The sequence below is a fragment of the Chiroxiphia lanceolata genome, chromosome 2 (genome assembly GCF_009829145.1).
Source record: "Chiroxiphia lanceolata isolate bChiLan1 chromosome 2, bChiLan1.pri, whole genome shotgun sequence".
NCBI lineage: Eukaryota > Metazoa > Chordata > Aves > Passeriformes > Pipridae > Chiroxiphia > Chiroxiphia lanceolata.
In genome coordinates, this window is record NC_045638.1 from 40,719,895 (window position 1) to 40,744,369 (window position 24,475).

The 24,475-nt window shown below is 39.1% G+C and overlaps 2 protein-coding genes across 2 annotated transcripts in view; one reads left to right on the forward strand and one right to left on the reverse strand.

The window, feature by feature from the left end:
• Positions 1-24,475, reverse strand: part of UBAC2 (UBA domain containing 2) — a 95,564-nt gene that overhangs the window by 61,618 nt on the left and 9,471 nt on the right. The window contains exons 2-4 of the mRNA XM_032679366.1: positions 22,919-23,046; positions 16,193-16,312; positions 15,639-15,745 (exon numbers count right to left, since the gene is read on the reverse strand). Of these exons, the coding sequence (XP_032535257.1) occupies positions 15,639-15,745; positions 16,193-16,312; positions 22,919-23,046 (355 nt within the window). The remainder of the gene's footprint in view (positions 1-15,638; positions 15,746-16,192; positions 16,313-22,918; positions 23,047-24,475) is intronic.
• On the forward strand, positions 9,633-14,338 carry GPR18 (G protein-coupled receptor 18). Its single transcript, XM_032679365.1, has 2 exons — positions 9,633-9,705; positions 13,025-14,338. The coding sequence occupies exon 2, from the start codon at positions 13,069-13,071 to the stop codon at positions 14,032-14,034; it is 966 nt and encodes a 321-aa protein (XP_032535256.1). The 5' UTR covers positions 9,633-9,705; positions 13,025-13,068; the 3' UTR covers positions 14,035-14,338.

A 24,475-nucleotide genomic window follows, 5' to 3' on the forward strand; every position in this document is an offset into this window, starting at 1 on the left:
CTCTGGTCAGCTGCCATTGTGAGGCACTCTACTGAATCAAGAAGAGTGGGCAACTTCATTTAAGATAAGCACTTACTTCAATAGGCCTTTCAGACACATATAACCTCAAAAGTGGACCTTTATACTGGGAGTGGTCCAGCTTGCAATGGAGACTGGCTTTTAACTGTATCTAATACATTTTCATTCTACAGACTTCTGGCCTTAGAGAAAAAAACACTTCATAAGTAATGATCCAAGACCCTGGTATGTCACACATCTGAATTCAAAAGAGTTATTATTTCATCAATTTGCTTTTCAACACGATTAGTTTCATAGCCATTTGTACTGCATCTGAGAAATACTTTCAAAGCATGAAGGTCTTACCTGAACTTATGGTTCCAATGACTTTACCTCTTTCCTATTTCTGAAGTAAAGGAAGTGGAGAGGGCACACAGGGTATCATCAGCCTCCCAGAATCATTTGCATGAACAAGTCTGACTACATGACAACTGCCTGTGGTGGGGAAGGAGAGGTGGGCAACACAGATGAACGAGAACTTTAGCCTTTCCTACCAGCTTCTGACATGTGATCCTCCACTGAGCTATGAGTTTCCACATTTCAGCACATAAACCCTGCTTCTATCCACCCTCCTGATCATACATGTGGTCCACATCACCCAATCCATACCTAAGCAACCCAAGAGCACATCTTGTGTGACAGGCTGAAGAGGGTCTTCACTCCCTGCTGCCCGCTGATACAAGCACTAAATGATCTTAACAGTATCTTTATTTAGTGTAATGCTTGGGTAGAGCGGAGCCAGAGGATGGCAATTAATGCTGACCTATGTGGCAAAGCATGTAAGTTATTTTGTCTTGTTTATCATGATCTAAGTTGGAGCTAACAACCAGAATGTGACTCACGTATCCGCTATTCAAGATTTTGAGTGCAATTCTGTAGAACAGTCGAGTAACTGGCTGCTCCTTAGTGGTCTTCCACAGTAAATATTATTATCAAATATTGTATTATTTCTTGTCTGAGTAATTTTTAAACTACTTTTGAATTCTTGGTAAAAAAGTTAAATCTCTTCTAACGTACAATATTATGTTGATGAGAACACAGCTGCACTGGGCAGGACACATCTCAAGGATGAAGTTCCACCGCCTCCCTAAGATCATGCTTTATGGTGAACTTGCCACCAGCTGCCACAAGAGAGGAGCCCCAAAGAAAAGATACAAGGACTCCCTGAAACAACATCTCAGCCTTGGCCATATTGATCAATATAACTGGTCTACTCTGGCCTCCAATCGGGAGGCCTGGAGACACACCATCTATAACACTGCTGCTTCCCTTGAGAACGCACGCAGGATCACTCTTGAGGAGAAAAGACAACACAGAAAGAATCGTGTCCTGCAGAATACACCATCTAAGGAGTCTTTCTGCTGTGCCTTTTGCAATTGGACATGTCTATCTCGCACTGGCCTTATTAGCCACCAGTGTGCTTGTAGCAAATGTGGATAGAGCCTTTCCCAAATCTTCATTCGCGAAGCCTAGCCATGATGATGACAATATTATAATGAATATATTGTAAGAGACATCATAACATCTTCAAAGGCTAAAGATTAATAAAGAGAGGTTTTAATATTCATCTTATTCACATAGTTTGGCTTACTTCACAATGCTTTAAAACTAAAATGCTTCCCACAATTTTGGTTATTTTTGGTCAAGACACCATTCACACCTCCTTTTGACTCATGGTTGTAGCTCAACTTTTCCAATGAGTAAGTTTTCTAAGGCCCAAATTGTTGGCAGGAAATTGTTTAGCTTGTTCATGATAAAACAGAAAGAAAATAGAAAAGCTATAGTAGAGAAGTGATTTCTTTGCAAAAAAATACTTCCCCATTAAGACCATCAAATAACTCTTTACACAGCTACAGACGAAGGTATCTGAAGCAAAGTGATGACTAAACAAAAGGAGAGTATTCAGTAAGCACAAAATAAAAGCAAAGAGGAAATTTTAAAAGATCTTCTTATTTATACAGAAAGTCTTCAAAGTCATTTAACTCTTAAAAAGAGAGATTCTAATTTCTTACTTCTTTAGTGAAGCAACTGTGTTAGTTTTTTTACTAATGTATGCAGTCTTCTGTCTCCTTTGTTTTTTAAAGTCTCAGTCATACAACTCTGCCTCCTCAGAAAACCACTGAACTTACTAAATCAGCTTCTGTCTGTTACTTTGGTAAATCAAGAGGGGTTTCTTTGAAGCATCAGTCACTGCAAGACCTCCTTTGTGAAGTTACTTTATTATTCTCCTCCTCTGTCCTAAAAGAGCAATCATACACTCTGCATTTTGCAAAATGATGTGACAGGCACAGTATCTCCTCATACTATTAATATCTCCAACTGCTAGGAAGAATTATTCATTCATTTTCCTTCCTTCTTCCTCCACCACAATCAAATAATTAGCTGTCCTACAAATATGGGGAGAGGGAAGAGATACATAGAACATCATTGGAATGGAAGTAGTTCATTCTGTGATGGAGAAGAATATTTTATCCCTTATATATCCCTTATGTGAAAGGATATCAGATCTTTAAAACAAAAATGTTGTAGCAATCCATGCTTGTAGCAGTACAGATAGGAGACTACTGATGTTTCTAGGATGCAATGACTCCTTTAAGTTTGTTTCCCTTCAGATCAAGTAACAGGGGGCACTGCAGTAAGTCAATCTGCAAACAATAGCTGAAATTACGATTTGTACAGAATTGTTTGGCACAGACATCTACAATTAGATGCAGGATTTCCTTTTAAATTCCAAAGGGACTTCCACATCCCTGTCTTTCTTTACTACAGTTGAACATGAGGAACAAACAAGGTGTTCCTAACTCCGGAAAGAGGAAGAGAAGAGGGGGAAAAAAACACAAGCTGCCAGTAAAGACAGAAAGAAAATTTGATCATGCCCACATGGACTGAAAATAACCTTCAAGAGTCAACTATTAAGCTAAAAAGGAGGTCTCTATTTCCACACAGGAAAGAAGGCATTGTTTATTCTCGTGAAATAATTTAATCATAAAACCTTTAGAATGCTCCTTCTGAAAAATGAAATGCTGTGCAAAAAGATTTGTTGCTATTGCACCTTATTTTGATAAAGAAAGACAAATAAAACAACAAAATCAGGACGTGGGTGGCTTGAAAAACACAGGATTGATTAATTTTTAAGATTACCTTTCATCCTTGTGCAATATAATAAAGCCAAAAGAATGGTAAATGTTGTCTCCAGTCCTTGTCCTTTCCTCACTAGGTGACTTCTCATTCTTCATTTTTTCAGGGTAAATTCACGCTATACACAGTAAGGAAGTCTCTGCTTACAACTCATTCTCAGAACTGTATCTTACTGTTCAAATAGAAATGTAACAGGCAGTTCCCTATGAAATGTAACTATTTGAGCAACAACAGAATTTGCAGTTCAATGACTACAAAAACAACCACAGCTTCCATGCCATGCAGTACGTCCCTTCCATGGGGGAGACAAAGTGGTTTTCATTCTTTATAATCAATTTTCTTGAAAATCTGGTTAAGTAGTGCAGGTGTATAAAAAGGAACCCATTATACCTGTTTTCTGCTGTTGGAAAGATCCGCTGCTATGCTAGCTAAAATCCATAGATGGCAGCATTGATCCAGTAATTAATCCTCACCACTGCAGAAGTCAAAACACATTTCACAAAACTTGTTTCTTATTGGAGGCTAAGCCCCATTTTCCAATGTCAAAGATCTTAGCACCAGGCAGTATAAGCACTGGGCCAGGAACTGTCTGTCTGGCAGTAAAGAGAAGCCAGATCCACAATCACTACTAATAGATACTAGACCAATCACTCACCCAACAACTGTGACAGTTTAGGCCCCATAATTTTGGAAATAAACTATATCATCTAGACAGTAATGAGCACTGTGAGCCACAGGTTGCTGGTATAGTTCTTATGGTTATGCCCATATGTTGCCAATTTTGAAAGAAGAAAGAATACAGAGATGTCCAGTATCCTGCCACCTTTACTACCCTTTCTTCCCCTATTGTCCCTTGTTCAAAACAAGCCTTGCACTCCCCCTCTCATTTTTGCTGTTTGGGTTAGTGCTATGAATTTGATGGTCCAGATCATCACACAGCACAGGGCTCAGCTACAAGCAAATGAAGGCAATGTCCCAGATGTTCTAGGCCAAAAATAAAAATGCATTGACAGGCAGTATGATTTGGAGGTAAAGGATGAAAGTAGCAGAGAATATGGGATATGCAAGTCCCACTTCAGTTCCCTGATCCATCCTATCTTAAAGCCATCTTTACCAACACAATGTCTACATAAAGAAAACTGCTTAAATTATTGAACTTCAAACCTATGCCTTGACTTACTCGCTTGGCTTCCTGTCATGATAAAGCTCAGGATTTTCAGCTCCTTCCAAGTGCATGTGTGCGTGCATGGGGTACCACACATATATATGTATGGTATATATATATATATATATATATATATATATATATATATATATATATATATAATTCTTGTAGTTGAACAGTTGGTTGGAAAATACAGAGTCCTCTGACTGGACTCAGCTCAGTACCTGAAAAGACAGTGATTTCTCTGAAACCACTCGCTTGCAGCCAGCTCTGCTGTCCACCTCAGCCAGCTCACAGCACCAGCTGGCCTTGTCCTGTTGTTCCAGTGTAATGAGTACACTCACACAGCTTCTCTTTCATTTTCTGCCACAGACAGTGCTGAGCCTGTACACCAAGCAGCCCAACCCAGCAGAGATCCTAACTAACCAGCTTCACTGCTACGCAGCAGGAATTGAGCTGCTTTGTCCCAGTCTGGATTATGCCAGTCCCTTTATCATCTTGAATGCTCCCTCTCATGTCGGCTCAACTGCACCACAGCACACTAGGCTTCAGAACCCCAACACATTGCTGCTTGTTAATCTGTGCCAGAGACAGGTGGCACAGGCAGAAAAAACATTAGAAGACTCTCACTTCAGCAAAGCAAGCCACCTGCCAGGGCTGGGCACCATGCACAGGAATGCAACACCCAGCAAGGCACCCTTGAATTTAAAGAACAGCACTTACTCTAATTTAAATACTTGCACAACTCACTCTCACTTCAGGTACTTTTGATTAAACACTTCACTGGTATGCTAAAGCCTATGTAGCAATTTTTCATTGTTTCACTTCTGATACTCGGGCTAGTAACTGAAAAAACTTGTCCAAACTCCTGAACTCTGCAGGAGTCAAAACAACTTTCCCTACTTCAGCAAAGGAATCTGAGTATGTGCAAATAAAGACATTTAAGCTCCAAATAAAGACATTTATCTTGAAACAACAACTTTATTCCTGGGAGGCATATCAAGTTTTAGAACAATACCCCTATGCACCTGAGACTTTTAAGAAGCAGCTTAATAGTAAAAACATCACATACCACACACTTAGTTAAAAAAGAGCATTGAAAAAGCTCTCCTAGACACTTCCAAACTGGAACAACTAACTCATTGCACAGTTCCTGACAATGCACATTTGAAAAAAAAAAAAAAAAGTATTCAAGTAGGTTTTAAAAATCTACGAAATATTTGTCATGAGAAATCTACACTTTTTGAATGAAAAAAAAATCTGCTTCCCAATGCAACAGAACCCAGGTGGAAAGCAGAACACAGACCCAACAGTTCAAGAAATATGCCAAAGACAATGTGGGTTCATCAGCAAGCATAGAGCTGTGTTGGTATTTGTCATGAGCTAGTATTAGACTACAGACATTCTGGGATTATGTTGTGTAATGAACCACTGTCTCTAGTCCACTACTCCACTGTCAGACATCTTACAGATGCAACTTTCATTTTAATTAATTTTTTGAGTATTGCTTCTTTCAAATGTTGACATCGATGGACAGATGAAAAACAGGCCAGATGCACTGTATATTTTTAGGGTATTTAGTGACACAGTGTGTGTCCCAGCTGTACAAGAGAAGGAGGGAGGGGAAAAAACCCCCAAACCAACCCAAGAGAAACATGGAATGTCAACTTCATCACTGTTTTTTTTCAAAGAAAAAAAACAGGAGCTCCTTCCTCAAACCATATCAAATGCTAGCAAAACAGAGAAGGGAAAGCAAAATGTGACAGTAAATAGGACATGTCAGGTACAGCTAAGTAGGCTGCAGTTCTCTTAAGCTGCTCCATTTCCCATTCCTTCAGCTCTGCTGCAGACAGCATTTATACTCACTTGCAGGTTGAGGAGTGGGAGAGGAGGGACAGCTATGCCATGACGCAGCCTCTGAGTAACGTGCACGTGGCAAGACTGCAAACAACTGCAGCAAGTTTATGCATTCAGTGCCATGACAACTTTTAAAGGGTAGTTTATTCTTAAACCTTCATTATGGTACAACACAATATGGGAATAAAAAATGAAGCAATTTTCCTCAAGGTTGAGAACAGTAACCCAAAACTGCATGTGAACTCACCCACAACAGCAAGCCATCAAGTTAACAAACCGACATGGGAGAGTTGCTTTCCTGCACCACTGGTGCACTGGACCGTGTACAAGCTTCAGTTCTTTCTTTTCAATAGATTCAAAAGGTGGAAAGTTTGAAAGGAGAATATGTCCCCAAGCCTTCTCCTTACCAAACTGAAGCAGAGGGTGATCCTTCTGTCCCTCTGCATGTCGAACTTCTCTGTATCAGGAGGACAAAGCTTACAGTACACGGTAAGTGGACAGGCAAAACGTACTTTTCCGTACCATGATTAAACCACCAAAGACCCAGCAGCACATTAATCCTGAAAAAGCAACAGTATGAAGACGATCCCTTCAATGCTGAACTTTGCAAGTGATCAAGCTCATTTCTTCTAAGACTTACTGCCAGTTAGTGAAGGCACTGTAACAGACCACATGTGCACTCTGCCTTATCCGCAGACATGAAGTATATTGGCTTAGCTTTTAACTACTTAAAATCGGATTTAACACAACATAATGCAACTAAAATTACCTTGTTTACTCCCCGAACTTCAGAACAGCAAAAAAGACCCTGGAGGGAACTAAGCATTTACTTTAGTAAAAGCTGGAGCAGAGGAAGTACTTGCCCATCTGAGGGAAACCAATGCAAGGCACTCATTTCTAGCTGATAAAACAGCACAGAAGAAAACAAAAATAGAGCCAGGTGCTTCCTACCTAACAGAAACCAAAGCGACAGGGGAATGCAGCACAGCAGAGCAGCCTACTGCCTCTCACAAACCACAGGATGACTTGGGTGTTCACCTCCAAATGCTTCTCACCCTGCAGCTGCAGCCAGCCTGAGCCCCTAGACAAGGAAAAGCAGACACGTACTGGTAGTGCAAACACCTCTCTTCAGCAGACTGCAGCCAGACAAAGCTGCCCCTCCATGCCCAGGGGGAAGGCCTGTCAGCATACCAGCAGCAGAGCGCTTTGGCTGCCTCCTTTCCACAAGGAAGGTTGTGAAAAGCCTGAGTGAAAGCAGAACATAGATTGACATGTCCATGCTGTGACAAACCAGATGGATGGCTAACCTGCCAGCAAACTCAGTGGGCTGCTGTTGCCCAGCTGTGTAAACTGTGGGACTTGATTCCAGCTGCCCTCACAAGGCAAGACCTCCCCTGCAGGGTCAAGATATCAGCCTCCCTTTGGAGAAAATGAGACACAGCTATAAAGGGTCACACTTCCAACCTGCCCCCAAGAAGACAGCAAGCCAAGAGGCAGTTCACAGCATACAGCTTTTCTGATCCCAGCCTCAACATCTGCCTGGTTTCCATTCAAACCCAGAATCACTTTTGTAATCCCTCTTTAGCTAACGGGGGCACTGGCTGTCCACTTGCTTGTTTTAGTACATTCACAGTGCAGTTCAGGCTGGAAGGGACCTCCAGACTCCTGTATTTTTCCCAAAATAAAGTGTTCTTTCCTAGGAGAGTTCAAAAGTCTACTTATTCTCTTCCAGAAGCCACACATGCTTTTGTTTAAACCTTTTAAAAATACATATGGCACAGAATTTCACTGAGCTTTCACAGAACAGTTGAAAACAGTGTTTCATCCTGCTGAAGCATGCTCTGGAGTTGTTTTGCTAATGATAAAGCCACTGGGGAGTTTTAAACACTGGTTAGTCTTTTTAACATACTCCTTAATCCTAAAATATTAAGCACTTTTAAACAGATTTATTTTTCTATAGGATGGTCTCAGTAGGATTTGCAGCTCATTGCATTTAAGAGGCCTTTGGAACAATCACAAAAAATTAAGTTTGGAAGGATGACAAAAAATTAAGTTTGGTATTAGTTCACCTAAACTGGAAAAAAAAATATTTAAAGGTTTTAAATATTTAATTTAATATTAGATTAATTTAAATATTAATCTACACACTGAAAATTATCCAGGTCTCTCCCTGTGATTATCTTAACCATCACACTGACCTATGCAAATACCTACACGCTACCACAAACTCATTCAACTGAGACAAATTATACATCTCCAGCAAAGGGGATTTTTCACAGAAGTTATCTTTAGCACTAAGTGAGGATCACCTACCTACATTACTTTTACAGTAAGTGGAGAAAGACATTCCCACAAACAAACCTGATTCTGGCTACATCTGAACTGCAGGACTTTGCTGCTTCTGGCACCAAGGGCACATCTTGGCAAATTCCTGATGGCATGTCAGGTGAAGACTAAAACATTGCTGTCCTTCCTCCTTTTGCTACATTGGAGAGGGGGGGACGACAGGGTATGTGCATGCACAAGAGGTACCAAACTCCCTGTATTGTGCTTCTACATCCCAAAACACTGCTGGCAGAACCCTGAGGCTAGCAAGCACTCTACAGAGAATTCAGAATGATCTCCTTCTCTGAGTGGCTCTTTCAAAGGCTGGATCATTTTTCAAGCTGACGAAGAAAAAAATGTAAGAAATTAGTCTTCTTTACCTATTAACTTTTGTGAACACACCCATCCCACCAAGGATGGCTGTTACAGTGACACAGAAGAGAAATTTTAATCCATTTTAATACAGGCTTAAACCTCTTCATACAGCATTTTCCTGCAAAGTTCTTGAATAGGCATGTTACTATTTTAGACAGCAAATAAAATACAGAAACATCGCTGTTGTATTAGTAAAATATTCTAAGTATCGGCATAAACAAAGTTGTGTATTCAAGTGAATCAAACTTCTCATTTCAAATTAAGTGAGTTTCTGTTACTTTCAGATTGACTACTATCCAATGCAATATAAATAATACGGGGATTTCCACAAAAAAACCCAAACAACTATGCTCTACTGAAAATACATTTACATTGTGCTTATTAGAAACTTCTGCATAATCAAGACCTGTATTCTTGCAGAGACTTTTTCATAGAAATCTTTACCTAAAACATGCTTTCATTATTCCACAAACATTTAAAAGTGTGTTTGGAAAAAAATACGCAGTACAACAGCCCAGTTTGACCACACTGGAAATATGACAAAAGTTCAACTGTTGAAAGGTACTAGAAATATCAGCTCACATATATCACACTTACGTGAAATAGTAGCTTTTAAGTATGACCAATACGAGAGCTCAGAACAAGCGAGATTATGGCATCGTTTCCTGCCTATGAAGATGAGCTATTTTAGCTAAGTGAAGTTGAGCAAAGAAGAGGAAGTTTAAACCTTCTACAGATTTGGGGCCATGAGAGGAGCATCTCTGAAGAAACTTTGTAGTGCACAAAGGGTGAGTAACAATACCATACTCTATGGTAACAAAGTAACTTGGATGTTTATGCATGTTGCTAAGATAGACTTCTTTGTTCAGAAGCTGAACATGGGCGTTAATTCTACAACTATTGAAAAGATATTTAATTCTTTAAAGCACTTTCAAAATATCAGCAGCATTCTATAAATAACATTTAAAGCAAAATGATTGCATTTGTAAAAGCACAGTACCACAAATACTGTTGTTTAGGATTTTAACAAAAAACTTCAAAATATGCAGTACATAAAAGCATTGGTAAGTACAGTTATCACTAAAGGAAAAATGTTTGTTTTCACTAAACTAAAACCAGGAGAAGATCTTGTTGCTTGGTCTCTCTGTGCTTCACTGAAAGCCATGTCCTCCTCAGGGAAATGTGAGCATATACAAGGGACAGATAGAGAAAAAAGGGGGATTGGAAAGAGATACATGCACTGCTACCTAACTTGTAGTAAGAATTTGGAGGAAAAGATTTAGTTCTGGTTTTGTTCTGAAAGTCTTTATTTTTGTACACAGCATGGCCTTCACAATTCACATCAGACATTCAAAAAATCAACTATCATTAAAAAAATAAGATTGATACAGAGAAACATCAGAGCAATCATTCACAATTAACACACATGGACTTCCAGAAACCAGTGACGCCAGGGGCTCTTCAGTAAGCACTTTAATCAATACTCATAAGTGTTCCCATTATGAAAAATGACAACTAAGGCAAAGCCATCCACTCATAGGCACCCAAAGATCTACTTGGGCTGACTCAGGAGATATCAATCTGAACTCCGTGCAGACAAACACTGATGAAAAAGCAGAATATCTCTGTTCATATATAAATGCAGATGAGTAACTACATACGTTTTAAAAATCTCAATATTTCTTATCTACATAAATGTTTTTTACAGTGTTAAAAATTAAATTTAGGAGAAATGCCTAACTCTAACACTGACATGCATCTAAACCCACAAAGTTTGAAAACAGTGTCTTCAACAACTAAACAAAAAACTCCCCTCAAGCAAACCCCATTTGTTACAGTAGATCATTCTTTGATATATCTCAAAACTGTCACAAACTTGAAATAACCAGCAAAAAAAACCACGGAACCCCTGGTTTTCCTAATAAAAGCTCACACCAGGTTCAGCTTCCTCTCTTCCCATCAACATCAGCCTGCTGGTTATTTCAGAAACACGACCTGACCAGAAACAATTACAATCACTGCAAGTCCAAATGAGAGAAGAGCAAAACCAAAGCCAAAATCCATTCTGTTTATTAATAGTCGAGTTAATTCTTTTATCTATCCTATACATCACTACTCAATTCACCTGCTAAATCAGTCAGGATCTTTAGCTAGGTAGCCATGCATTATGTCATACACAATCACTAGCAAGACAGAAGAAAAACAGAACAAAAGAGTAAAAAGCAAACCACTTGCAATACTCAGGGTGGAGGGGAGGTGTGTGTTAAGCAACATTTGGACAATTTTATGCAACAATAATGAAAGCGGGACAGTGTGGCAGATAATATTTCTACTGTGCTACAAAATTTTTCTTTCGAACATATCTCATCTAACTTTCAATAATGTCTGCTATCATTCTTTAATTCTTTTATTTTTCTTATTTTTTGAGTTCTTCACACAGTGAGGAATTTTAGAGGCATTCATACAGATGCCCTCCAAACCTCTTTTTTTGTACTACATGCACAGCTTTTCCCATACAAAACATAAATTCTGTTATATGTTGTAGTGACCTCATCAAACAGAAAACACACCTTTTTTTCTTTGTACAGCTAAAAAAAACCTTTGAAGTTTAGGGTTAGATATTTGTATGTACAATTCTTTTATTTATCTGTAAACTGGAGAATTGTAAGAAAATCAGAAGCCTAAACTTCATATTTCAAGGCAGAAACTAACCTAAATAAAGTTTTAATAGGTCATATTTAAGTTAGTTACTGCATGGATACTCTTCTCAAAAGCGGGTGACATTTGCCAGTGTCAAACCAGGATGCTAGATTAATAAACACTGGTTCAATCCCCTATGCATTTCTGTAACACTAAAAAAGTATTTGGTAACATCACAGAGAAAGCATAAACCAGATGAGCAGCAACAATAAAGCTTTTTTTAATGCATTCTTCACTTCTGGAGATAGAACACACAGGAACTATGCACTCTTCTGCTACAGAAAACAGTCTTGGTTTCTAGCCAATACTGTAGAACTTCCTTGACTGTCACAAGTAGGAAGATCAGAGAAACAACTAACTCTTTCCTCCTCCTCCTCTTCACAAAGCTGCCACAGGGCTGCTTTAAAGGCCAAGAAAGATGAACCCTCCAACACAAAGTCATGAAACAGTGACCACAGCAAGAGCCAGGAAAGTGCAGGGGGTGCAGGTTAATCAAAGTACCCATGCAAACTCCAGGTAAGGTCAGCCACCCTCAAGTGGCTCCAGAGCAAACCAGGGGATAATCTCCTTCAGCTCTCATCACCAGAGCCCGCACAATGACATTTCAGATGTCCAACTCCTATGACCAACAAGCTGAGAGAAGCAACACAACTGTGGTCTGGGGCACTTGGCTATCAACGAGCAACTTCTGCCCCCAACACATACTGCTCACATATGGCCTAGTTAGAGACTGCAGTCTGCTTCCCATCATTTTACTTTTTCAAGTGGGAAGTCTACTAATCTAGTCATCTTATCCACATGTTAGGTGGGTGGTTCTGATGCCCTGTGATTAAATACTGTATTAGAAGCTATGTAGCTACTAAGACAGCTTTTTAGTGTCTTTTTTGAAAAACAGCAAGCAGCTATTCTTTTGGGAGTTAAGTAGTCCCTACACAGATAAACACCAAAGTCGATACTTCATTTTGTATATCCAAATGTCACTTCATGCCATGCTCACTTATTTCTTTTCATAACTAGTTTTAGTCAAAAATGTTTCAACAGGAACAACTTGAAGAAATATTTGCTTTAGAAAACAACTGCTTCGATCTGATTATCAGCTACTGAAGCACACTCAGAGTGTCCATCTTGACTTTTTGATTCCTTAAATAATAAATCCCTTCAATAATTAAAACATTTGATTAAAATGTGCTTATAAATACTATTTCACACAAGTCTGACAGTACATGTATTTCCTTCAAAGCACAATAATGTATTTGCAGTCAGAAAAAGCAACAAAGCTAACATGTTTTCACAGTTAAAAAATACAGACTCATCACTAACCACAATTCTAAAACAATCTTCCTATTCGTTTTTAAAGATAGATTTGATTTGACTGAGAATAACTTTCCACATTTTATCTACTTTTAGGATATTTATGGAGTGCAACAACTATTCCTAAGTTTAATTAAACTATGATGCCTGAAAATCACCACCCTGAAGAATATAGGATTGCGTCACTGGTCTTCTACAGTTTTGTATTCACAGTGGGATTGTTGGTGAATGCCACTGCACTATGGGTTTTCAGCTGCACTACCAAGAAGAGAACAACTATAACTGTATACATGATGAATGTGGCATTACTTGACATAATTTTCATCTTTTCCTTGCCTTTTCGCATAATCTACCATGGGAAAGAAACGTGGCCTTTTGGAGATACATTCTGTCGGATTATTGGTGCTTTCACTGTATTTTATCCGGCCATTGCTCTGTGGTTGCTCACTTTTATAAGCGTAGACAGATTTATGGCTATTGTCCAGCCCAAACATGTCAAAGAACTAAAAAATACAAAAAAAGCTGTGCTGGCTTGCATTGGAATCTGGGTAATGACCCTCGCAACAACGTCCCCATTGCTGTTTTTGCGATCTGATCCAGACAAAGCCTCGAATTTCACCACCTGCATGAAAATGCTTGATATCATCCACTTAAAGGAAGTAAATACACTGAACTTTTCTCGCTTGATTTTTTTCTTTTTGATCCCCTTGTTTATTATGATGGGGTGTTACCTAATCATTATTTACAATTTTATCCATGGCAAGACTTCTAAACTGAAGCCTAAGGCCAAGGAGAGATCCATAAGAATTATAGTTACTCTGATTGCTCAGGTACTCATCTGTTTTGTGCCCTTCCACATTTGCTTCACCTTCCTGATGTTGCAAGATGAAAATACAACTTACAATCCTTGGGCAGCCTTTACTACCTTTCTCATGAATCTCAGTACATGCTTGGATGTTATCCTGTACTATATTGTTTCTAAACAATTCCAGGCAAGAGTCATCAGCGTAATCCTTTATCGCAACTACCTTCGGAGTGTGCGCAGGAAAAGCTTGCGAACTGGAAGTGTAAGATCACTCAGTAATATGAACAGTGAAATGATATAAAAAGGGAAAAAAATGTCAGGGGATTTTTACAATGTAAACAAGTGATTCTTTTTCTGAATTCTTGCATTTTGACTACACATAAGAATGTTCTAGGCCAGAAGTAACAGATATATTTGTTGCACTGTAAAAATAAGAGCGGCAGAATAATAATTGCACCTCTCTGTATTTGCTCAATATGTTTTGTTTCATCTGAAATGAACTAAACCTAGTCAGTGTTAAAACTTTCCAATGCTTTTGTCATCTTAAAAAGCTGTGAACATTGTCAGACATGAAAAAGTGACAATTAGTATAATAAAGTAGACAACACTGAAGAATTATGATGCAACGTATATATTAATTTTTATTTGCAAAATGAAATGCTCCCAAAACTACTGTATATCTCACACTTCTAAAATTAACTTCATTCTCTCAAGATCAATATCACCATTAAAGAGAAGGCATATTCATTTAATTAAAAACTTTTTTGATGCAGATTTCCTTGTAACTGACTACATTCTACAATCATAGAAATACCATCAAAGGGTATAATAATTAAACTGTTCATTACCTCCTTATGCACATTTGATGTGCACGTTTATCACACCCTACTTTTGCACAAAGTATCTTTTTACACATATGAACACAGGAATTTGTCCAGCCACACTAGCAGCCTATGTCCTAGCAACAAACTCAAGGTATCAAACATGATGAATAACTGCAATAACTACTCAAGCTTTCAACTCCTTTAGACTACTCACACACTACAAAAAGTGTATCTTTAAAATGTCAAACACATGCTTTTTCTTCCTCATCAAATCAGTCTTTAGCTACTTTCAACAGACACTCTGGAAAAGTAGAAATAAAAAAAGTCTAATGTGGTTTTTAATATTAAAAATCTCACTCCAAGAGCTTTTATTATTACCTCAGAGTGTAAAACATATGGAAACTCAAGTCTGTATGAGGCTGATCTCACTTGCCAGAAACTTAACCACAAAGCATTGCAAGCTCTGTGGTTCTACTGTAACACACACACCTTTTATTAAGTGCAGAAATCTCAAATATAGGTTATAAGAAACTGAACCACTAAACACCTTAAAGCTGTAAGAACTTTAGCTGCAAGCACTAAATAGAGTAACATGTTCTAGCACTCAATTCTTTAAATACATACAAAATACCAGTATGAAATGTATATGCATTTAAAAGTGAACATAGAAGACATGACTTACAGTTCTGTTGCCTTTCTGATTTAAGAAAAAAATCAGCACCAACCCAATTTCAGTTTTCAGATTTACGAATTGAAATAAACCACACAATTCAGACTGAACAAGTACAGCAACAATTTGTACACTGCAAGCTGTGTTTCAGTCATGCTGCCTGGGGAAATGGGACTAACAAAATGGAAACTAATCATTATATGGATAAATTATAAATTAACCACAGATCATAACTAAGAAATAAATGTTTGAAATTATAACAGTTGTGCCAAGAACCTTTACGCTTCAGTTCAAAAGAAGATTAAATTTGATTTGAAGTGTTACATGAAGAAAGTTTTTTTAATTAAAATCTTCAGAAAACAATCCCTTGAAAATATATCTAAAATAAAGAATCCATTAGAAGCTACTTACAAACCAGAAGGCAAGCTGTTGATGGTGATGCCAAATATATACTGAGCGATTTCTACAAGGAGAAGATCAAATAAAGCTGAGAGCATCCAAGCACCCAGCAAAAAAGACTGGAAAGAAAAAGGTTAATTAGAATCAATTCAACAGATTAAAAATAAGGTTTTAATGTATCTCTAAATAAAAGAAAAAATAAGAAAATCACTATACCAGTTCAACTAAGACAAATACAATCTTTAACTCAACATAATTCCAAATCTACTTGTGCAGACATTGAAGAACGAAGAGTTAGATTTGTTTCCAAAATTAAATTCTATGGGTTTGGTAACTTTCAACTCACAAACCTGCAAACAGTAACTAGAATAATCCACTGACTGCAAGATATTACCAATATAAATTTAAATTTATGAAAACCAAATAATTCTTAAAACCCTTTAACATATATTTCTATACAAAATGTTAGTAATAAAGCTGCAGTATTAATACAAGACTACAAGATTCTAAACAGTGTAGAAAACAGTTTCTGTTAAAAAAAAAAGAAATTCAAAACTGGAACTTACTGAAAATTTTCTGCTGCCATATCTTCTTTCAAATATTCTAAAGTTGTAAATGAGCAGACTGCTACAGAATGTGTCTTTCAAATCAAGACATATTGTTCTTCCACATACAAGTCTCCAAATCTGGAAGATTAATGATCATAATTTTAAGCCTCTCTTCCTTCAAGGAAATTCTTCACAGAATTTGTGCTCTTAGTGAATGCAATACTGGAGTCAGGTAACAGAAATGTGGTACATTTAAGAAGGGAAACAGAGAGAGTAGAATGTTCTGGAAGAGTTCAAGAAGTCTCTTCAAAAATAAAATATTTTCAAGGCAGATGTCTACCTGTTACAACAAATCTACAATTAACCCAAATTAACCCAAAGACACTTTTATGTCCCTAGTTTACATTTACAAATAAAAATGGAAATCACAACCTTAGTGAATTTAGAATTACAAAAAAATTATTTTTGAAACAACCTCCAGATACAAACTAATCCAACTGTAACTGTTCTAAGAAGTTCTAATCAGATCAGCTTCCTCTAGACCATGTCCAGTTGAGTCTTGAACACCTCCAAGGATGCAGTTTCTAGAACCTCTCTGAAACCTGTGCCAGTTTTTGGCCACCCTCGTGGTTTAAAAAACTAAATCAAATCCTTACAATCTAGGCAGAATTTCCCATGTTCTATCTTGTGTCAACTACCTCTTGCACTTTGCAGACAAGCAGAGCCTGGCTCCAGCTTCTCTATAGCTCCTGATCAGCTACTTGTAGATAGCAATAAAGTGTCTCCTCTCTGTCTTCTCTTCTTGAGGTTGGGCAGACCCAGTTCTCGCAGCCTTTCCTTCTATGTCAAACACTCCACCTCCTCTGACTGCCTTGGTGGATCCACTCCAGTGTGTTCATATTTTCAAGGGAGGTGATTATCCTGCTCTGCTCCATTCTGCACTGGTGCAGTCTCACCTTGAATATCATGTGCAGTTTGGGGCACCACAATATAAGAAAGATATTAAGCTCTTAGAGACTATTCAAAGGAGGGTAACGAAGATGGTGAAGGGCCTTGAAGGGAAGCCGTATGAGGAATGGCTGAGGTCACCTGGTCTGTTCAGCCTGGAGAAGAGGAGACTGATGGGAGGCCTCATTGCAGTCTACAACTTCCTCATGAGGGGAAGAGGAGGGGCAGGCACTGATCTCTTCTCTGTGGTGACCAGGGACAGAACCCAAGGAAATGGCCTGAAGTTGTGTCGAGGGAGGCTTAGGCTGGATATTAGAAGTTTCTTCACCCAGAGGGTGGTTGGGCACTGGAACAGGCTCCCCAGGGAAGTGGTCACAGCCCCAAGCCTGAGAGAGTTCAAGAAGTGTTTGGACAAAACTCTCGGGCACATGGTGTGACTCTTTGGGATGGTCCCATGCAGGACTAAGGGTTGGACTTGATGATTCTTGTAGGTCCCTTCCAACTTGGCATACTCTGTGATTCTTGTATAGATGAATCCAGAACTGGGCACTTGTGAGACACATCTGGAACACTGTCAGCTACAGGAGTATGGTCTACCTATTTGCCACACTCTCACTAATAGTCCAGGAAATGGTTGGCCTTCTTGGCTGCAAGAGCGCACTTGGCTCCTCTTGTTCACCAAGATCCACAGGTCCTTCTCTGCAGAGCTAATTCCCAAGCACTTGCCCTCCTAGCCTGCACTGTTGCAGCGTGGGGTTATTCCATCCCAGAAGCAGGATTTTCCAATTCATGAAATTCTTGTCATCCCATATCTTGGGCTTGCCAAGGTCTCTCTGAATAGCAGCCCTACCTTCCAACATATTGACCACTCCCCCCAGTTTTGGATCACACAAACTTTAAGCACAAACTTGTTCAAAGTGCACTGCATCCCAACATCCAAGTAACTAATAAATACATTAAATAGTACTGGTCCCAGTACTAATCTCCAAGGGGCCCTCCCCTAATTAATATCTGCCAAGTTGACTTTGTACTAATGACCATAACTCCATGGAGAGTCCAGCCAATTTCCCACCCATCTTCCTTTCCAGTTATTCAGTACATACATTTCACTTCAAGGACACAAAGGGAGATTGGGTTAAAGGCCCTGCTAAAGTCAAGGTGTGCAAAATCCACTGACTCCCCCTCATCCGCAGCACCACTTGCTTCACAGAAGAGCACAACCATTTGGTCAGGCATGCTTTCATAGAATGGCTGAGGATAGGAAAGGACCTCTGGAGATCATCTAGTTTGACATTCTCATTCAAAACAAAGTCAATTAGAGCAGGATGTTAACTGACCACAACCAGTCTGGTTTTGACTATCTTCAAGTATGGAGGCTACACAACTTCTCTGGGGAAACTGTTCCATCAGACTTACAGTAAAAAACCTTTTGCTTCAAATGGAATTTCTTGTATTTCAATTCATGCCCATTGCCTCTTGTCCTTTTACTGACCCGGCTCTTTCTTCTTTGCTCCCTCACATCAGGTATTTACACACACTGGTAAGATCTACCCTAAGCATTCTCTTCTACAGGCTAAACAATCCCAGCTCTGTCAGCCTCTGCTCACACACCTGACTAGACTGGTGCCCCTCTGTTGGACTCCCTGCAGGATGTCAAGGTCTGTCTGGTAGGATGCAGCACAAGAGCCCAGCACAAGGGACAACACTTCAGATGTTGTCACTGAGGGTGAGTAGAGATGAATGATTATCCCACCAGGCCTCCTTGTGAGGCTCTTCCTAATGCAGCTTAGGATGCTGTTAGGCTTTTTAGCCACAATGCTGCACTGTTGGTTTATGTCCAACTTTATTCTCCACCAGGACCCTCAGGGCCTTTTCTGTAAAGCTGTTTCCAGCTGGTCAGCCACCAGCTTGTACTGGTGCATGATGTTACTGCTCTCCAGTGCAGGACTTTGCGTTTGCCTTTGCAGAACTTCATGAGGTTCCTATTGACCCTTTTCTCCCCTCTAAATGCCTGCAGAACTACGGGTGTATCAACTGTTGAGAGCACACTGCATCCTGCTGTCTAAGTTATGAATGAAGACACTAAACAGTACTGGCCCCCAATCCACTTCACTGCCCACTTCTCTCACCTTGTACTTCCTCAGTTTGTCTGAGAATGTTACAGGAGACAGCATAAAAAGCTATACTAAGATCAAAATAAACAACATGCACTTATCTTCCATCACCCACCAAGACATTCATCCGCCTCATCATAGAAGGCTACCAGGTCAGTTGAGGATTCCACTTCAAAAATCTGTGCTGGTTATCCCCAGTCATTCTACTGTTCTTTGTATGTCTGAAAATTACTTCTAGGAGAACTTTTTTCATGATGTTCCCAGTGATACAGAAGATGCTGACTGGCCTGTACTTCCCAAATCTCCTGAAGATAGGAAGGACATTTGCTTTCTTCCAGTCCTTGAGAACCTTCCTTGATAGCAATGACCTTTCAAAGATAATACAGGGACCTCACAATGACATGAGCCAACTCCTGCAAAACTTATGGGTGTGTACCTGTAATCATGAGGCTTCTTCCGGGTGTCTGAAGAAAGCCTCATCTAATTCTTCACGATCAGATAGCCTGTAGCAAACGTCACCATCAAAGTTGGCTGTACTGGTCTGCCCTCTAGTCCTGACTCATAAAATCTCAACTTCCTCATGTCCCAAGAGGAAGCTCTGTGCAATTCTGTCGCTCTTTCACATAAAAAGCAATTCCCTTCCCTGCCTGTCCTTCCCAATAAGCTCGTACCTTCCTGCTAAGGCACTCTTATCATGTGACTTAACCTACCACATTTTCATGACCCCTGTGAGACTGTAGTCCTGTAATGGCATATGACCTTTAAGTCCTCTTATTTGTTCCTTATGTCACATGCATTCGTGTGCAGACACCTCAAAGAGGTACCTAGTCATGCTGATTTCCCAGAAAACATGAGAGTCTGTCCTGTAGGCACTTCCTTATTTACGTATTTATGAAGTAGGTCCTTTTCAGTCCTGTTTTGCTGATTATAAGATCTCTGCTGTTTGTATCATCCTGTCATCCATTAATATCAATCCTTTGCTGGCTAACCCAGTCCATATCTCCTCAATTGACTGTAGGTTGTCATCTTCTTCCTGTGTCGTTCCTCTCTTAATGTTCTCCTCACCAGGTTGGCCTGCCTGTTAGCAAAGATGCCTTTGTCCCACTTGGCCAGCTGGATCCCATTTATTCCAAGTAGTCCTCAATCTTCAGAGAGAATATTGGGCACAAAACCAAAAACCTTCTTGCCAACACCAGCTGTGCAACCAATCGTGACCCACAGAATCTGTCCACTTCAGTTTGGCTGCTCCTAGTCACCTTTGTGTCCTGCACATCTTGAAAAATTGCTTCTATAAAGTTTTGATCCATGACTTTCCCAAGGACCAAGGTAAGGCTGAGGGACTGATGCTAACTGGATCTTCCCTTCTGCCTTTCCCAAAGGTGAGTGTGATGTTTGCCTTTCTCTGGTCATCAGGTACCTCCAGCAATTGCCATGACTGTTCGAAGTTTGTCGAGAAAGTCTCACAATTACACTGCCAGATCCTTATTACAAAAACTTTGCTTGCTGCCCTTCATCTCTCTTGCTAGTTTCCATCTCTCTTGCTCAGCTTCGGCACCCCCTACTCCCTTTCCTAAGCCATGGCCTGCTAGGCATTCTCACCTCCCTTACATTTCTCAAGGTCTTCAGGCCTCAACCAAGGCTTCTGCCTCTAACTTCCCCAGTATATCCAAGGACTGAATAAGAAGAAAGAACTGAGCCTCACTGCTGCAGCTGCCCTATGGCAATATGCCCAATGTTAAAACCTAGCCTGAGGTACCATCCCTCCTGAAGCTCAAACTAGCAGGGCTGTGACCTAACAGGTGACTATTTCATGACATGCATTAACTGAACAGCTCTCACACAGACTAGGAAAGCTTGTAACCTAACTGGTCTTTGCTTTAGCTAGCTTTAAAAATACATAGATCTAATGTAATGAAGATCCTTATTTTACACATGACATTTCTTCGCTGCTCTTTAAGGGTCCTCTGTATGGAGACAAAGATCTTTTCATTTTGCACAGTACATATTTTGCTTTCCAAATTAACTGTACTCTTCTTCAACTGCCTGCTTTATTGCCTGTGCTCCCTACCAGCTTTAAGAATTCAACATCCAAAATGTCTGTTCAGCCCCCGAAAAAAATTCCTTTCTATTAAACTCATCCCTGCAGATGAATTCATTCTAAACAAATTTTCTTTTAAAAATTCTCAGCTGAATATTAGAATCAGACAGGAGTTAAACAATCTGCTCTCCCTGAGTTACACAATTATATAGAATATGGCTTGCTCCAAAAGGCATGGGAATAAATGAAACAACAATCTCATGAAAGAAAAAATCCAAATCCACAAATTCCCCAAAACACCACAATAAAAGTATCATATGTTTTACAGATACTTGCAAATATTTATGCTTAAGACACAGTAAAGGTGGTTTCTTTGAATAAAACACAGCTACTGCTGGTTTTTAGCAGATCAAACAAATGGAAAGAGAGAACTCCGCTAAAGACAAATTGAAAAACAAACAAATAAACAAACAAACCCCAAACCCACACAATTTCCATTTAAAACTTGAATAGTTTCTCAGACTTTTTCATCCCCCTCCCCAAACACTTGTTTGTAACATTTTTAAAAGGCAGACATCATTTATGTATTTGTGCTACACAGCATTAGAAAGACATTTGGAAAATATAAGTAGTGCTCTTGTAGAGTTGTAATCTACATTATCGCAAGAAAGCTCTTCTTCTTGACAAGAAAGATTACGAAGTGTCATGGCACAGAGTATCAGTAGCTAGGTCTAATAATCTTTTAAAGCTTATAGGCTACAGCTGGCATTCTCAAAGACATTAATTTGACTACATACCTTTTTTTTTAATGCAGCTGTAAAATCTGAGGGTAAGCTAAACACAGAGGCATTTGCTGACCCCTTCTCTGGTGAGCAGCAGTTCATCACTTCCAAAAATTAAAATAAAACACCCCAAAACAAATCCCCGCAGAACTTACCAGTTCTAAGTGCATTATTTCAAGAACTGGAGCTGATATTACAGGATCCTCAATTAAGCTTAAAATAAAACCTTACAAGATACAATATCCAAAAGACAGAGTATCTTAGTTTGAAACAGGAATGAGTAAGAAATTAACCAATTCAGCAGAGTACTGAAGAGCACGACAAACTCCATCACTTGGAATCTTCAAATTAGAAGTAGCCCTTCTATTCAACAGGCAAATATTAGTTTTCCACAACTAACTAAACCAGAACTTACAGAATGAAAGTTACGGCCTCTGTTGTTAAAATATATCATATATAATCAGAAAGCCCAATCACAATAGCCCTCTTCAGTCTCAAAAACTAAGCACAATAAGATACTGACATTCATATCAAAATACTTGTATTATTAAAGGGGGTTAAATCACACTTAATTCGCAGCAAGTTTCCACATTACAGTGTCTGAAAGGAAAAATGACACAAATCAAATCATTTCCCAGACAAGACAAAGAAGTGAGAAGCTATGTTGATTGCTTCAGATCAGTTTTTCTTATGTTTTCCAAAAAGTGGTAAACTGGGGTGACATAAAAAAAAGGTAAGAACAAGCTGATCTACAACAGTGAACAAAGGGAAAGAACCAGAGGAAAAACAAACAGAGGGGGAGGAATGGCATAGAAGACCACAGTTTGCAGTCTCTTTTCACACAAAATGAGCTGACTCTTACCTGAAAATCCTCTTTTATAGCTTGTAGGTTATACACAAAGAACTTCTGATAATGTTGAAAGAGCAGAGTCAATAGAATCGAGATGGCACTTAGGACTAGTAACAAACTCTTCGACAAAGGCGCTTTATCTTAAAGACAAAAGACCAAACAATCAAAAAAAAGCCATTTTAGAGAAAAGTCTCTGACATGCAAAACGTGATACATTTAAACAGGTGACTGGAAAACATAATAATAGTGACACCACCTTGACTTTTTAGATCAATGACTTCCCAAGTTCTCAACAACTTGCAAATAGATAGGAAGAACACATTAAAACAAAGAGAAGTCTTTAGAGATATTAATGACAATTATATGTTAACCAGACATTTTGTTTCCAACATTGTCTCATTAAATTAATTGTTTGGCTATAATTAAACCTAAGTTCTCTGCACCTGTAGAGGTCATGCCCTCCTTTGCTGCCCTCCTAAGGCTCAATCACACTTCAGGAAATAAAATAAACACTCTTTTTTCTAGAAAAATCGACATGCACACCTGTTTCCTTTGCATTAGGGATTAAGATTAGCTTTTTTCTTAGAGGTTATGAAGCAGGAATTACCTGAATAAATGTCCTGAAAAAACTGACTTTCTCTCCACCGCACTTGGATCCACCATTCAAGGAAACATATCTAAGTTAATTTACACGACATTCATCTTCCTTCCATTCAATCATTACAATTATTCATAAAGAAATTAATAGAATCAGTATGTTTGTGAAATCACAACTTCTTTCCCTCTATGAGCATGACTTTCAGAAAGCACATTCAGAAGCAAGCAGAGAACAGAGAAATCTGCAATGCACATTTACTAAAGACTGCCAAGTGGAATATCCAGCAGGGTTACCCAGAAATTCATCCTATTCTGTTGCTGCGGGTGATACAATAAAATACAAACTCTTGCCCAACAATTCAAGCCAATACAAAGACTCCAAAATATTACTTATTCTATGACTTTTCTCTTTTTCACACATGCAACCTGAATCATATTTACTTCCTTTCCAAACACCTCAGCTATAGCACACAATCCACTCGTTTTCAGACAACTGTTTTTCCCAGGGTGTTACGAAATCTGTAGCTCTGTTGTCGTTCTTCTTACATAAAAAACAGAACGATGAGATTACTTTGAAAGTACTAATGGGAAGTAAAGAGCAGGAGCACAGGAAGAACAAAACTGCACGAAAATACGTAATACAGGAAACATTTAGTACCTGTCCAGATTCAACTGACTGCCATGACTGATTCCATTAACATCTGCTGCACACTAGAACAGTGAACTGCTAGAGAAGGAATATTGTAAAAGGCACCAAAGTCAAGATTTTAATTATGGCACAATCAACTGCCATTGAAACTACGGTTCTTACTACATAATTTAGATGTGATCCTCATTCAAGTATTAGCTGATGACATCAAGAACAACTTTGGTGGGCTCTGTTAGCTGCTCTCAGCTCACAGCACCTTGAAGTCTGCAGTCTTCTGTTGCTCACCATGCGAAGAAAACATCTCTTTCTATGTGTACCACAAT

What these genes read in the sequence shown, in the direction of transcription:
- GPR18 (XM_032679365.1), top strand. Translation starts at nt 13,069, where the DNA reads ATGATGCCTGAAAATCACCACCCTGAAGAATATAGGATTGCGTCACTG.